Source organism: Pelobates fuscus, chromosome 1, assembly GCF_036172605.1.
Source record: "Pelobates fuscus isolate aPelFus1 chromosome 1, aPelFus1.pri, whole genome shotgun sequence".
Classification (NCBI taxonomy): Eukaryota; Metazoa; Chordata; class Amphibia; order Anura; family Pelobatidae; genus Pelobates; species Pelobates fuscus.
In genome coordinates, this window is record NC_086317.1 from 256,426,214 (window position 1) to 256,438,772 (window position 12,559).

The 12,559-nt window shown below is 46.9% G+C and overlaps 1 protein-coding gene across 1 annotated transcript in view; it reads right to left on the bottom strand.

Annotated features, from left to right (window-relative positions):
• The window catches only part of LOC134614928 (schlafen family member 13-like), a 113,887-nt gene extending 103,535 nt beyond the window's left edge, over positions 1 to 10,352 (bottom strand). Inside the window, exon 1 of the mRNA XM_063459242.1 lies at positions 9,907 to 10,352. Within this exon, the coding sequence (XP_063315312.1) occupies positions 9,907 to 10,352 (446 nt within the window). The remainder of the gene's footprint in view (positions 1 to 9,906) is intronic.
• Between the last annotated feature and the right edge of the window lie 2,207 nt (positions 10,353 to 12,559).

Below are 12,559 nucleotides of genomic sequence, written 5' to 3' on the forward strand. Positions count from 1 at the left end.
TTGTGTAAGGAAGTAATTAACTCTTAAAAGTTTTAAGATGGGTAGCTCTCAAAGCACTCTGGAGGGATTTACGGTTTTTACTATAGTCAAGCATCACAATGGACAAGGATAAGAATATTAAGAGGTTACTTAAGAAAGCTGGCATGCCCTCAGAGGGCACTCTAGACCCATATATATGGAGGGAATTTATAGCAAATTACAGAGGATGGTTAGAAGATAATGAATTCGTAAAATTCGCCCAAAAATGGCATGATACTCCAGTTGAATTAACGAAATGTGGTTGTAGAGAACCCACCAGAAAAGGTATACCATATTATCAATGTTTTGGACTTCTAGGGTCCCAGAGTAGGCAAGATTCTGGGAAAAACCTTGCAAACCCACCCCTTTACCTGGATAAGGCAGGGACTCCTTTGGTCCCTAAAGTTCCAAAAATTAGGTATTTCTTGGTTCTACTACCACTAGTCAGAAAGAATATTGGATCTGTCCATGGTGCAAATGGACAAATTCTTGGGGGGGAGGGAAAGTGTACAAGTTGTGGTTTCCCTAAACCTCCAGCTCACATATTGGCCCTTTTACAGAAATCAGAACCTCTCTTTCTAGTAATTTATTTATTTATTTATTTTTAAATCCTCAAATATTTAAAAAACATTTTTTGTAAATATGTTTATATTGAACATTTTTTTTTTTGGTTGTTTTCAACATAAAAAAGAAAAACATGGACTCGCAGGTCCCTTTGGTCATTCATATAAGCTTATACATCGTAAGGCATGGTATGTCAGACGTGTCTTGGCGACTCGCAGGTCGCTTCTTTGAGTAAATAGCATGTGTATTGTGGACTCGCAGGTCCGGTGGTACATTATGAATAGTACTCTCTTATATTTGATGTGTACCATTTCTACGTTAGGTAGTTTTGTATGCCCCACAGGTTTTTGTCTATTCCCCCATGCCTACCCTGTAGCCACTGGGCAGTAGTGAGACATGTGGCCATCTAGTGTGTAGGGTCACATCAGGACACGCAGCCCCCCAGGGACCTCGTGTCTAGGGTCCTGAATGGCGGTATAGTGGGGTGTTGACCCCCTACTTTGGTATGATTCGGCTTTGCCCAGCGATATATATGGTGTTGATGGGGATAACCTAAGGGGCATCCTGCGTTTCCCTCTAAACTAATGAACTTTGTAGCTCACAAAACTGGTGCACTTCCACCCCCTGCACCCGCGAGGCCGCAGACCGTTTTGGGTACTGCAAGTGGTCGCACCCTGACAGGTGTCGTAGCCCCCCCAGCACGCCCCCGCGGGGTCGGCCCCCGCGCCGCTCCCCGGGTCCCCCAAACCTGCGCTACACCCAGACCTGACAGGGGGTGGGGTAGAGTGTGGGAGTGAGGTACTGTGTTTTGAGCCAGGCGTGGATCGTCCCCTTATTCTCCTAGTGTCTCCTCCTGGGGATTGTCGGTTCCTCCCCCCATGGTCAAATGTACAGTCTGAAATGCCTCCGTACCTACCCGTGCCAGCCAGGGTGTCCATGTGTCTAAGTATGTCTGCGTTCGGTCTTGGGCTGAATACCAGATTTCCTCTGTAACTCGTAACTCCTCCATTCTAGTAAACCACAGGGGAAGCGTTGGGGTTGTGTATTTTTTCCAGTACAAAAGGTATTAGGTGTTTTGCGACATCAAGAATTCGGATGGTCAGGGAGCGTTTGTATCGTGATGTGAGGGTTGTCGTGTGGTGCAGGAGGTACGGGGCGGGCTGGAAGGGTGGGACATTGTCCGTGAACAGGGCCACTATGGCAGCTATTTTCTCCCAGAACGGTACTATAAGTGGGCATTCCCACCATAAGTGGAGGAAGGATCCTGCCCCTCTCTTGCACCTCCAGCAGAGGCCGTCCGTGTCCAAGTGCATTCTCTGTAAGCGTTCTGGTGTCAGGTACCATTGTGTGAGGACCTTGTAGGCCGTTTCCTGAGTTTTGCTAGCGATTGCGCAATGATGCCCTAGGTCGCAGATCTTGTGCCATTGGGTCTCGGTAAGTGTTTTCCCTACGGCAGTCTCCCATTTGGACATGAAGGGGGGTGGGGGCTGTCCCTGTTGTTGTAGCATAGAGTAGAGGTAGGAAAAGCTATGGGGCATGGGCTCCGGGTCCTGGCACAACTGTTCGAATGGCGTAAGGTCCCTATATACACGTCGGGGTATTGTGGTATGGCGGTGATTTAGTTCTTAATTTGGGTGTATCTAAGTGTCGTCATGAAGGGGTGGGTGGGCGTGCCCGTGAGCGTCTGTAGGGACAAAATTTTCCCATTGGCAGTCATGTCTCGGAGTCTGGGTATGTTTTGTGGGAAGACGCAGCGGAGGTTTCCCGGTCTTACCCCCGGTTCAAAGTCCGGATTGTACACCAGAGGTAGTAGTGGGGATGGGAAGGAGGAGAGGCGTAGTTTCCTTGCTTGTGAGTGCCATATGGTTAGGGTGGCGGTGATGAAGGGTTGTTGGTAGACTAACCGCCAACAGTCGAGGGGTCCAGCCACAGGAGGGCTGAAAGGGGCCTGCCTGCGTGGTGTGTTTTGATGGCCTTCCAGGGTTTGCTAATCCCATGTTTTGCCCATTCCAGGGACCGTTGCATGTGGCATGCTTGGCAATACAGTTTGAGGTCAGGAACGGCCAGTGTGAGTTGTGTGTACTTGAGTCTGGGTTTAGTGCCCTTCCAGATAAATTTAATGAGGAGGGTGCGGAGTGCTGAGAAGAAGGTGGTAGGGAGTGGGATTGGTATTGTCTGGAATAGGTAAAGTACCCTTGGGAGAATGTTCATTTTGGCAATGGCAACCCTGCCAAGCCAGGAAAAGTGAGGTGTGGCCCATTGTGTCAGGTTCTTCCTTAAGGTTCCCATCAGTGGGGTGAAATTCATATGGTATAGTTTGGATGGTCGGCTGTGAGCCTCACACCCAGGTATTTAATAGCAGTGTCCTGCCATTGGAAGGGGAAGTTTTGTCGGATTTGGTCTGCCCTCCTCCGGGGGTAGCCAATGTTGAGGATAGAGGATTTAGCATAATTGATCTTGAGGTTGGCGATTTGGCCGTATGTCTTAAACTCTGCCATGAGGTTTGGGAGGGAGATTTCTGGGTTAGTTATGAAAAATAGCATATCGTCCGCATATGCTGCGATTTTGTGGTGGTCTGCCTCCACCGTCACCCCCAAGATATCTGGGTTGTCCCTTACCGCTTGTAGGAAGGGCTCCAGGGCCAAGATGAATAAAAGTAGCGACAGGGGGCAGCCCTGCCTGGTTCCGTTCCTGACCGGGAATGCATCTGTATAGACCCCGTTTATGCACACCCTGGCCGTGGGGGATTAGTAAAGAGATTCTATCCACTGGCGCATATGGGTCCCCAGGCCGATATGTCCCAGTACCGAGAATAGATAGTCCCACGACACCCTATCGAAGGCCTTCTCTGCATCCGTAGAGAGGAGGAGAAGGCTCTCAGAGGTGCGCTGCGCATGGTGGATCAGGGAGAGGGCCCGGACCGTATTGTCCCTGGCTTCCCTGTGGGGAACGAATCCCACTTGGTCAGGGGAGATTAAGTCTGGTATGTGTGGATTCAACCTTGTAGCTAGTATTTTAGCGAACAGGCGTAAGTCGCAGTTAAGTAGCGATATCGGACGGTAGCCCGTACACCGTTCGGTATCTTTCCCCTCCTTTGGCAACAGGACAATGTTGGCCGCCAGTGATTCCCTCTGTTATGGAGTTGAAGGACGAGATAAATTGGAGGGATAATGTGGCCAGGAAGGTTTTGTAGTATTTGAGGGGGAGGCCGTCTGGGCCCAGGCTTCTGCCGGTCTTCGAGGATTTCATGGCCAGGGCCAGTTCCCCCTCCGTCAGGGGCGCCTGCAGGGCCTCCGCTGCGTCTGAGGAGAGTTTAGTTTTGGTGTATTTAGTGAGGTATGCGTTCAAGCGGGTCGCTCCCAAGTTAGGGTCTGCCCGAGGGGCGTGGGGGGGGGGGAGGATCGCGTAAAGGTCCGTGTAGAAGCGGGTTACAGCTGTAGCGATTTGGTCTAGCATGTGGTGTAGTTGGCCTGCGGTGTCGCGCATGCGTGCAATATATGTCATGGAGCGTTTTTTGTTGATCATTCTGGCCAGCAACCTGCCGCACTTGTCTCCTTCTGTGTAGAAGAAGGATTTAGTGCGCTGGAGGGTCCTAGTGTATGATTGCTGCAAGATCCGTGCTAGTTCTTCACGGGCTGCTGTGAGTTCCCCGAGAAGTGTGTCGTCTAGTGTTAGTTTGTGGGCCTGTGTTAGGGTCCCTATCTTGGCAGTTAGTTCTCGGATCGTATGTTCCCGTGCCTTTTTCAGGGCAGAGGAGTGTGAGATAAGGATCCCTCTAATCACACACTTGTGGGCCTCCCATGTCAAGAGGGGGGATGTGTCCTGCGGTAAGTTATCGGCGAAGTAATTCGTCAGGGCTTGTTGTACGTCTTGGATAGAAGGCTTTCGTGGAGCCGCCATGTCGTGGTTTTGGGTTTGTGTAGTGGCGATGTGAGTTGAATCATGAGTGGTGCGTGGTCGGACCACATTGTCCCCCCTATGGCAGAGTCCCGCAATCTGGGTAGGTAGTAATATGGAAGGAACAAGTAGTCGATGCGTGTGTAACAGTCATTCGGGGTCGAATAGAAGGTGTAGTCCCTAGCCGTCGGGTGTGTCGCCCTCCAGCAATCCGTAAGCCTGTACTGGTGGAGAAGTTTATGAATTTTGAGCAGTGTGTGTGTGGGGGGGGGGGGTGTCGATGAGTGGCCCCTGGATGCGTCCATCGTCAGGTGTAAGGACCAGACAGCCTGTCGTGAAGTCGTGGAGGGCCCGGAGTGTGTCCCGAAGGAATGTGTCCTGTCGCGTGTTTGGGGCGTAGATGTTGGCAAAGGTAAAGGTATAGGTTTCGTCCAGGATTTTACCCCTAACAAATACATATCTGCCCAAGTTATCTGTCATGGTCAGGTCAGCTACGAAGGGTACGGATTTGTGTAGGAGTATTGCTGTCCCCTTAGATTTCCCGTCCGGGTTATTGCTGTAGAAGCCTTGGGTGTATATGTGGTTACAGAGTTTCGGAGCAGAGTTGGTTTTAAAGTGGGTTTCCTGGAGATAGACCACATGAGCTCTAGTTTTCTGACAGAGGCGTAGTGCGTGTGACCTCTTTTCGGGGGAGTTTAAGCCCTTAGCGTTTAGGGATAGGAAGTTGAGTGGGGCCGGTGCGTATTTGGGTGCGGGTGTAGCCATATTGTCAAGTCCCACGAGTGTCTAAGTCGCCTCGGTCTGTGAGGGCCCAGGTAGGTAGAGTCCGGTCCGGGGCAGGCAGAGCAGAGCGGGGTAGTGGGTATCCCTGTGCGGCCGGGCACGGAGGGGGCAGCCCCCGCAATGGAGCAGAGGCACCGGTGTCAGGGGGGTAGAAATCCCCCGGCCCGGAAACCGGAGTGGGTGATGACCCCCCTATACAGAAGACACCGACCTCACGGGGAGTGGAAGGCGCCTTGTCAACCAGCCAACAGAGGTGACAGAGGATCACAACAAACACTAACAGTTGTAACTCAAACCTGTGAAAAACTTCTGTCGCGTCCCCGGGGAGAGTCTCCCAGGGTATGGTCGGGTTCCAGCCGGAACTATGACCTCTTGGTGATACTGTTGTGTGTCTGCGGGAACTCGCCCCCGGGTCCCGACATTGTCTAGTCTGAAGGGAAGGTGTACGAGCCGACCCAGGGCTTAACCCCTTTCTACAGCTCATATGTCTAGGATACTGGTAGACACCCCCAACCCATTCCCCCTATGTGCACCAGTGTGGTGCCGTTCCTCCATCCCTGAAAGTGGTATGGAAAGCCTGTGTCCCCCCTGAGGGCATCCCGGTTAATGGACCCCCTTTTGGGTTCCCCCATCTGTGTGGCGGAGGGTTGTGTTGCTCTGGGGTCAGCTTGTCTCTGGGCTGTGTGTTCGGAGGCTTTTATATACAGAGCTGTACCCCAGTGTAGCATATTCTGGCACCTATCCAGTGTTGCATACGAACCAATAGACCTTCTGAACTTGCGCAAGTGCATAACCCGTTGTATAAATAGTAGACAAGTGTAGCGTGTGCAGGAGCATATACCGTGTTATACACAGTGCCATGGTAATTGTAGCATGCACGGGTGTGTACACAGGGTGATATATGAACCAAGAAGCAATGTTAGCCTGCGCAGGCATATTTACATGGTCCATGCAGTGCAGTAGACAAGTCCAGCATAAGCAGGCGTATACACCATATTATACAGAAATAAAGCAATTAAAGGTAATAAAGGAGCAAGTCCAAAAGGAAGCCCTATAAATAAAAGGACCAGACAATAGCTCCTAAGAAAGACATACCATGTTATATACAATGCAATGGACAATTTGAGCATGCGCGGGCGTGCATACGGGGTTATATACCAGCCAAGAAGCAGTTTGAGCATGTGCCGGCACGTATACAGCGGTCAATACAATGCAGTAGACAATTTTAGCATGTGTGGGCGCCTATGCCATGTTATCCGCTCTGCTGTGGGCAGTTTTAATAATGGCGGGCGCATAAACAGTGGTTTGCAGCGTAGAGGGTAGTTGTAACCTGTGCATGCGGGTATGCGTGTGATATGCAACGCAGTAAATAATTTTAGCATGCGCTGGCACATATGCAAGTTAAGTACAATGCAGTGGGCAATTTCAGCATGTGCAGGCGCGTGTGCCACAGAGACACAGCGCAGTAGGCGCTCCCAGCGGGCCAGTGCCAACACTTGCGGACACTACTAGGTACCACAGTCCCTTGGGCCACATCCCCCAACCCACCCAACCCCATCTGGGTAGACGGGGCCCTTATGTCCACGGTGACGCTTCTGTGTGGCCTGGCTGTAGGTGGAGTGTGGCCCGGCAACTGTTAGCGGAGAGACAGAGTGCCAATGTGGGGTGTCCAATCTGTAGGTTGGCCAAGTTTGTACCTGGGGACTGTGTCCAAGTCTTGTAACTGGACTATTTGTGCCCTAGAGAGGGCCAGGCTGGTGCGAGGCAGCCAGGGCTGGGTGCAGTGGTGGGGGGGGGGGGGGGGGGGGGGGGGGGAGAAAGTCATGCCCTCTAGCGGGCGGTACCTCCTGGCGTCCCCATCGAGTGCGTTGCGGCAGCGCCGGTCTCGGATAGGGGTTTCTTGCGGTGGTATAGATGTCCAATGGGTCAGGCCATCTCATGTTGATGGCGGGCAGTTGGAGCTCTGTGCCCAGTGCTATGTAGTCGCTGTGTTTGCGGACCAGGAATGGACCTCTCGGCGTGTGGACAAGAAGTCCCGTGGGCATCTGCCATCTGTACCGGATCTGTTGGGCCACCAGTACCCTCGTGAGTGGTTTCAGAGCGCGTCGGCAGGTCAGAATAATCGGCGATAAATCTGGAAAAAGTTGCAGGTCTTGGTTGCGGTAGGTGAGTGTTTTCTGGCCTCATGCTTGTTTAACCCCTTAAGGACACATGACATGTGTGACATGTCATGATTCCCTTTTATTCCAGAAGTTTGGTCCTTAAGGGGTTAAGGATAGTCTCCTTTCAGGCAAAATTCGCCAGGCAGCATATGACATCCCTGGGTGGGCTATCTGGCGTGCCCTTAGGACAGAGGGCTCTATGAGCTCTTACAAATTCTATAGGTGCCTGGTGGTCACGGCCTAGGATCCCATTGAGTATTTCCAGGAGGCTTTCTTGTAGCTGCTGGGGGGTGTCCTCAGTTTCAGGGAGGCCTCGCAGCCTTAAGTTATTGCGGCGCCCCCTGTTTTCCAGGTCCTCAATATGTAGGGCTGTTATGGGCAAATGCAAATATTACAAGTTTTAGAATGAAATGTATTTCTTAAACTGTGTACTTTGTCTTTAAGAGATATTGCAAATTGACAAGGTGTTAGAAATGGAACATATTGTTTTTCATAGATGTTTCTTTAAGCAATAACCTCAGTGCATAATATGTTTGCGCCATTTTGTCCCAGACGAATTACAATAACGCATAAACAAGCTTCAAGGCTATACTACGACTCTTTCAGTACACAATATACTGTGGTAACCCCAAGTTAATGGAACTTCCCCAAATGCGGGAATCTCCCACGACTGTGCACTTACGTCTTAGTATAAACAACAGATAAGCTATTCAGACTTTAAGATGCCATCTTGAACTAAGTCAGGAAAATTTCCATGACGTATGCACCCTTTAGTTATGGCCTTGTATGTTTGCCAAATTAAGGGTGGTCCTAAAATGAATAAAGTAAAAAAAAAAGTAACTTTTTCATATATGAACTACAGTGACCGTAAAATGACGACACCTAAGGTACAAATAGGTGTACTTTTTAAATGTTAAGACACAGAGGAGAGACTTGGAGACAGATGCTGCTCCATCTTAAAATGACTGAGAGGCTGACATGATGACATGTTCAGAAAGGGTATGTTAACCTATTAATGATATTTGCAAGCATTTAATTTCATATTATAAACTCTGCTTTAATGGATTTTATATGTCTATATTTATATTTTTATATAATAAATATCTAAAAGACAAAACTATTGCTTCCAAGACAATCCTTATTTTATATTGTATTCTCAATTATTTATATATGTTAAATAGAGGATCTCTTACACTAACTATATAAAATTATGGCTAAGATATCTGTATGGTTAGCCCTACTAAGTTCTATGCTTTAAGACATTATAGTGGTAAATAAGGGAACCGCCAGCGGTTACAATTGGCGACCACGAAGGGACTTGTACTTGGAAGCTTTAAATAAAAAAATAATAAATACCTAGGTAACCTCTTATACGTAAGAGAAGACACAATACTTTGTCATGGCACAAATCTTGAAATATCAAGAATCTATTGAGCTATTTGTAGCCCAGACTCAGAGAGAGATCCTCATCATTAGAGATGATTTTAATGTGAACTTGTACAAGGCACTTTAAGTTCAGGTGACAGGTACATCGTAATTAGCATACAATGCTGAAATTGTGGATCTTTTTTTCTTTTTTTTTAAATTCTTTATTTTTGTAGTGCATAGTTTAGTTAACAAGCACACAGTGACATTTTTTAAACGAAAATGTACATTGAGGCTAAGAGCAATAATGTTGCAAAATGTCGACAGTTCAGCACTTTTTTTTTTTTTAAAATAACATAACATAGAAAGACAATGATGAAAACTGTGCAATGCCTATGAATGATAATAAAACAAGGTTTGTTATGGTTATTACGTCTTATGTACTTATATTGAATGCGGCTAATATTAACAAGCTTAGTCGAATATAGGTTAGAATACTACAGTAATGTGTAGTGTAACATGCTAAACTAGATATGCGCATTTCCTGACTAGTTTTCACCGTTAATTTTTACATGCTTAAGTTGCCCCATTTGTTAGGACTTACTAGTAAAATAATGCATGAGTAGTTAAGCTAGACATAGGTAAGGAGCTGCGGCAGCATACTTCTGCAAGTGGTGAAATAATGGCATTTTAAAAACAATTCGACTTCGTGGAGGGGGGTACCCCTGTCGGGGCCAAATAGCAACCAGTACTCTGTGTGTTGGTCATTGGTGGAAAGTCATGGGAGTTGGAGTCAGAGTCCGACCCAGCTTGTGGTGCTGGCAGGGTATTGTCTCGTGAGACCATTAAGTCTGTGGAGTTCCTGCCGCCTATTAACCGGGTGCTTTAGCCGATTCCTGCTGGGGGGAGCATGTCTACTCCTAAGTGTGGCAGTATAAGGCAGTGGGGAGGGGTGTTGTCAGCAGTCCCATTGGGCCTTGGTGTGTACTCTGCCCTCTCACCCTCTTCAGCCTGGGTCGAGTTGGGGTCCCGTGTGCGTTTGTGAGGGGTCTGCCGGCTCGTCGTTGTGGGATGGAAGTCCCATGGTCTCTGGTGGCGTTGTGCCCTCCGCTTGTACCTGCTATGGGTTGGTATTTGTAGCCACTTGATCCTCCGCTTGGGAGCAGGACGCCTCGCCACGGCTCCGCCTGTCGGTCGTAACTTGGGAGCGGGTATGGACGGCTCTTGCCTCCTTGCCTCTATTCTCCTCCGGAACTGCTGGCGGGTGTCGCTTGAAACGGGTGCTGGGCCTTTCTGGATGCTGCCTTGCGATCCGCGCCCATTTTGTGCTTTCTGCTTCTGGTCTTGTGCCTGGGGGTCCCGTTTGGGGTTTGCCGCTCTCGCTGACAGCTTCGCCCAGAAGGCCTGCAGAACAGCATCCAGCTTTGTCGTCAGGCTCTCCTGGGACTCCATTCTGCTTTGGGCGGTTAGGTGCTTTACTTGGCTGTGGTAAGTGAGTGCATCTGCCATCTTATGTGTCGGTTTATCCTCTGTGATTCCGATGCTGCGTCTGTCAGGGGCCATCCACTCCTTAGGCAGTGGAGTGTGGACCGGGATATCCCCCCCGGCCCAGAGGGGGGGGAACGGGACTCTATGTGGTCCTGCTGGTGGTTGAGGCGAGAGGCGGAAGATCGGCCGCATCTCCCGCCCGGAGCCTTCGCTAGGCCGCAGCCGTGCTTCTATGCTTATGGCGGTCGGCATCCCGGTTTTTCGGGCCGGGGTACTCCAGTCTCCCTCTGTAACCGGTGTGTCCCCTTTTGGGTCAGGTCGTGAGCCGCTGGAGTCTCCGTATGTCGCTTGGGCCTGCATCTCGCTAGGGAGCTCCAGCAAGCTGCGACCGTCCGCCATGCTGGTCAGGCCCCGCCCCCGAAATTGTGGATCTTAATATCATAAAAGAACAAATATACATATTTGGTAAACTCCCTGATATGCCTAATACTCCAGCACAGCATGGCCCATTAGTTCCAGGACAGTGGATTGCAGGCAGGGGGATATGTTCTCTTTGTAGCTGCTTGGTATGCATGCACAGGAAAAAGATTAATGCAACATGGTGTCAAAAGAAAAGTGATAAGACAGAGCGATGAAATTTGAAGTCTAATTCCAAGAATGCAAAGAAAATTGCATTATGGCTTAATGAAAACATTCATGACACAGAAGCAACAGACAGACAGTCCACTATATAAGAAAAGTTTTATAAAACTGTGTTATTTTCCATATTGTCAGTTACGCTAGCTGTTCATTAAAAATCAGGAATTATAACAGCATAACTATTTTTGGAGACTGGAGTTTCCAGCCAAGGTTGCGGAGATAGGAGACATGTAAACATTCCAAGGAATTGAGAAGTCGTTGGTTTATATTCCAAATTATGAACAACATTATTACATACAGCCATAAAGAGAAAGACATGGCTTTTAAATACATTCAGTGCAGTACAATGCAGCATATATTTTATATAATATATGATAACTAGCTCATATTTTTTCCTTAACAGAGTTGAAATTATACTACCCTCCTAGAAAAAAAGGGCAGCATGTGGTTATACACCCTTTGCTTCTCTAAATGCTCTGCAAAAATAAATATTTATAAAATGATAAAAAATAATATATATGTAAAATAAATCAGGGCAAAATAAAATTGTAACTATACAGGATCTCTGATAACTTTTAAACTGAAATTAATAAAGGCGTATTTAAATAAAATGTTTAATACATTTACAGCTTTAAATGTGACCAAAATATACTAAATGATGTGTTAAGCAGCCAGCCCAATTCTCTAGAATAGCATAAGTATTCTAGTATTTAAAGTGCACAATTCCTGCACATAATGACTTTGCTTACTCAGGTACAGTCTTTAGTCTATTGCAATGGCAGAAGGATTCAAGTCCACCAATTTTAAAAGGGAAAGCTTACTTAAATAAGTGGTACTATCCCACTGTACCTGTATTGCTAGCAGTAAGGAAATTAGAACAATGATATTGTACTACTGACTGTAATCATATCAGACACATGTAATCTCAGTAAATTTCATAAAATAAAATAAATACACCAATGTTGTTTATAAATAAATGTACATAGACTAGGTAATAATAGCATTTACATGCATTCAGCAGCCTGCTCTCTCAGAGCCAGAAACGGATTTATAAAAAAATAAAAATAAAGACTAGGTTTTAAAAAAGTCCACAGTCAACCACACATGATGGGTGAAATAATTGCTTCCTTAAAAGCTATATGCTGCTGCAATTATGTATATACTAACAGATTAGGGCACAGTGTAGAAATAAAAATACAGTTTCAAATCTCATATATGGGGATTCAGTTCCACCACATATTCTACAAGTCTGAAAGAGGCTAATTTTAATAATATGTTGTAAGAACATTGTGAATATATATACTGCAAAATTAATTTGATATTGCAAAGCCTGCAATATTCTAAACAGACATTAAAATGTAAGAAAAAAAGAAAAATAATAATGCATAAAGAATAATGCATAAAAAAATGCAGTGTCAATTAAAGTGATAATGATCTGATATAGTAAATCACATTACATATCACATATCTGCTATATGAAAAGTATAATTAAAGTGACTTTACTGTCCAAAGCCTCTGAAACTGGGGTGCTCATCCTAAAAGGAATCAGATTTCACACTTTAAAAAAAAATAAAAAATAAAAAAATTATGATAATAGAAGAGGTATTATGGGAACATCCAGAACATGCATTTTTGCATATAAT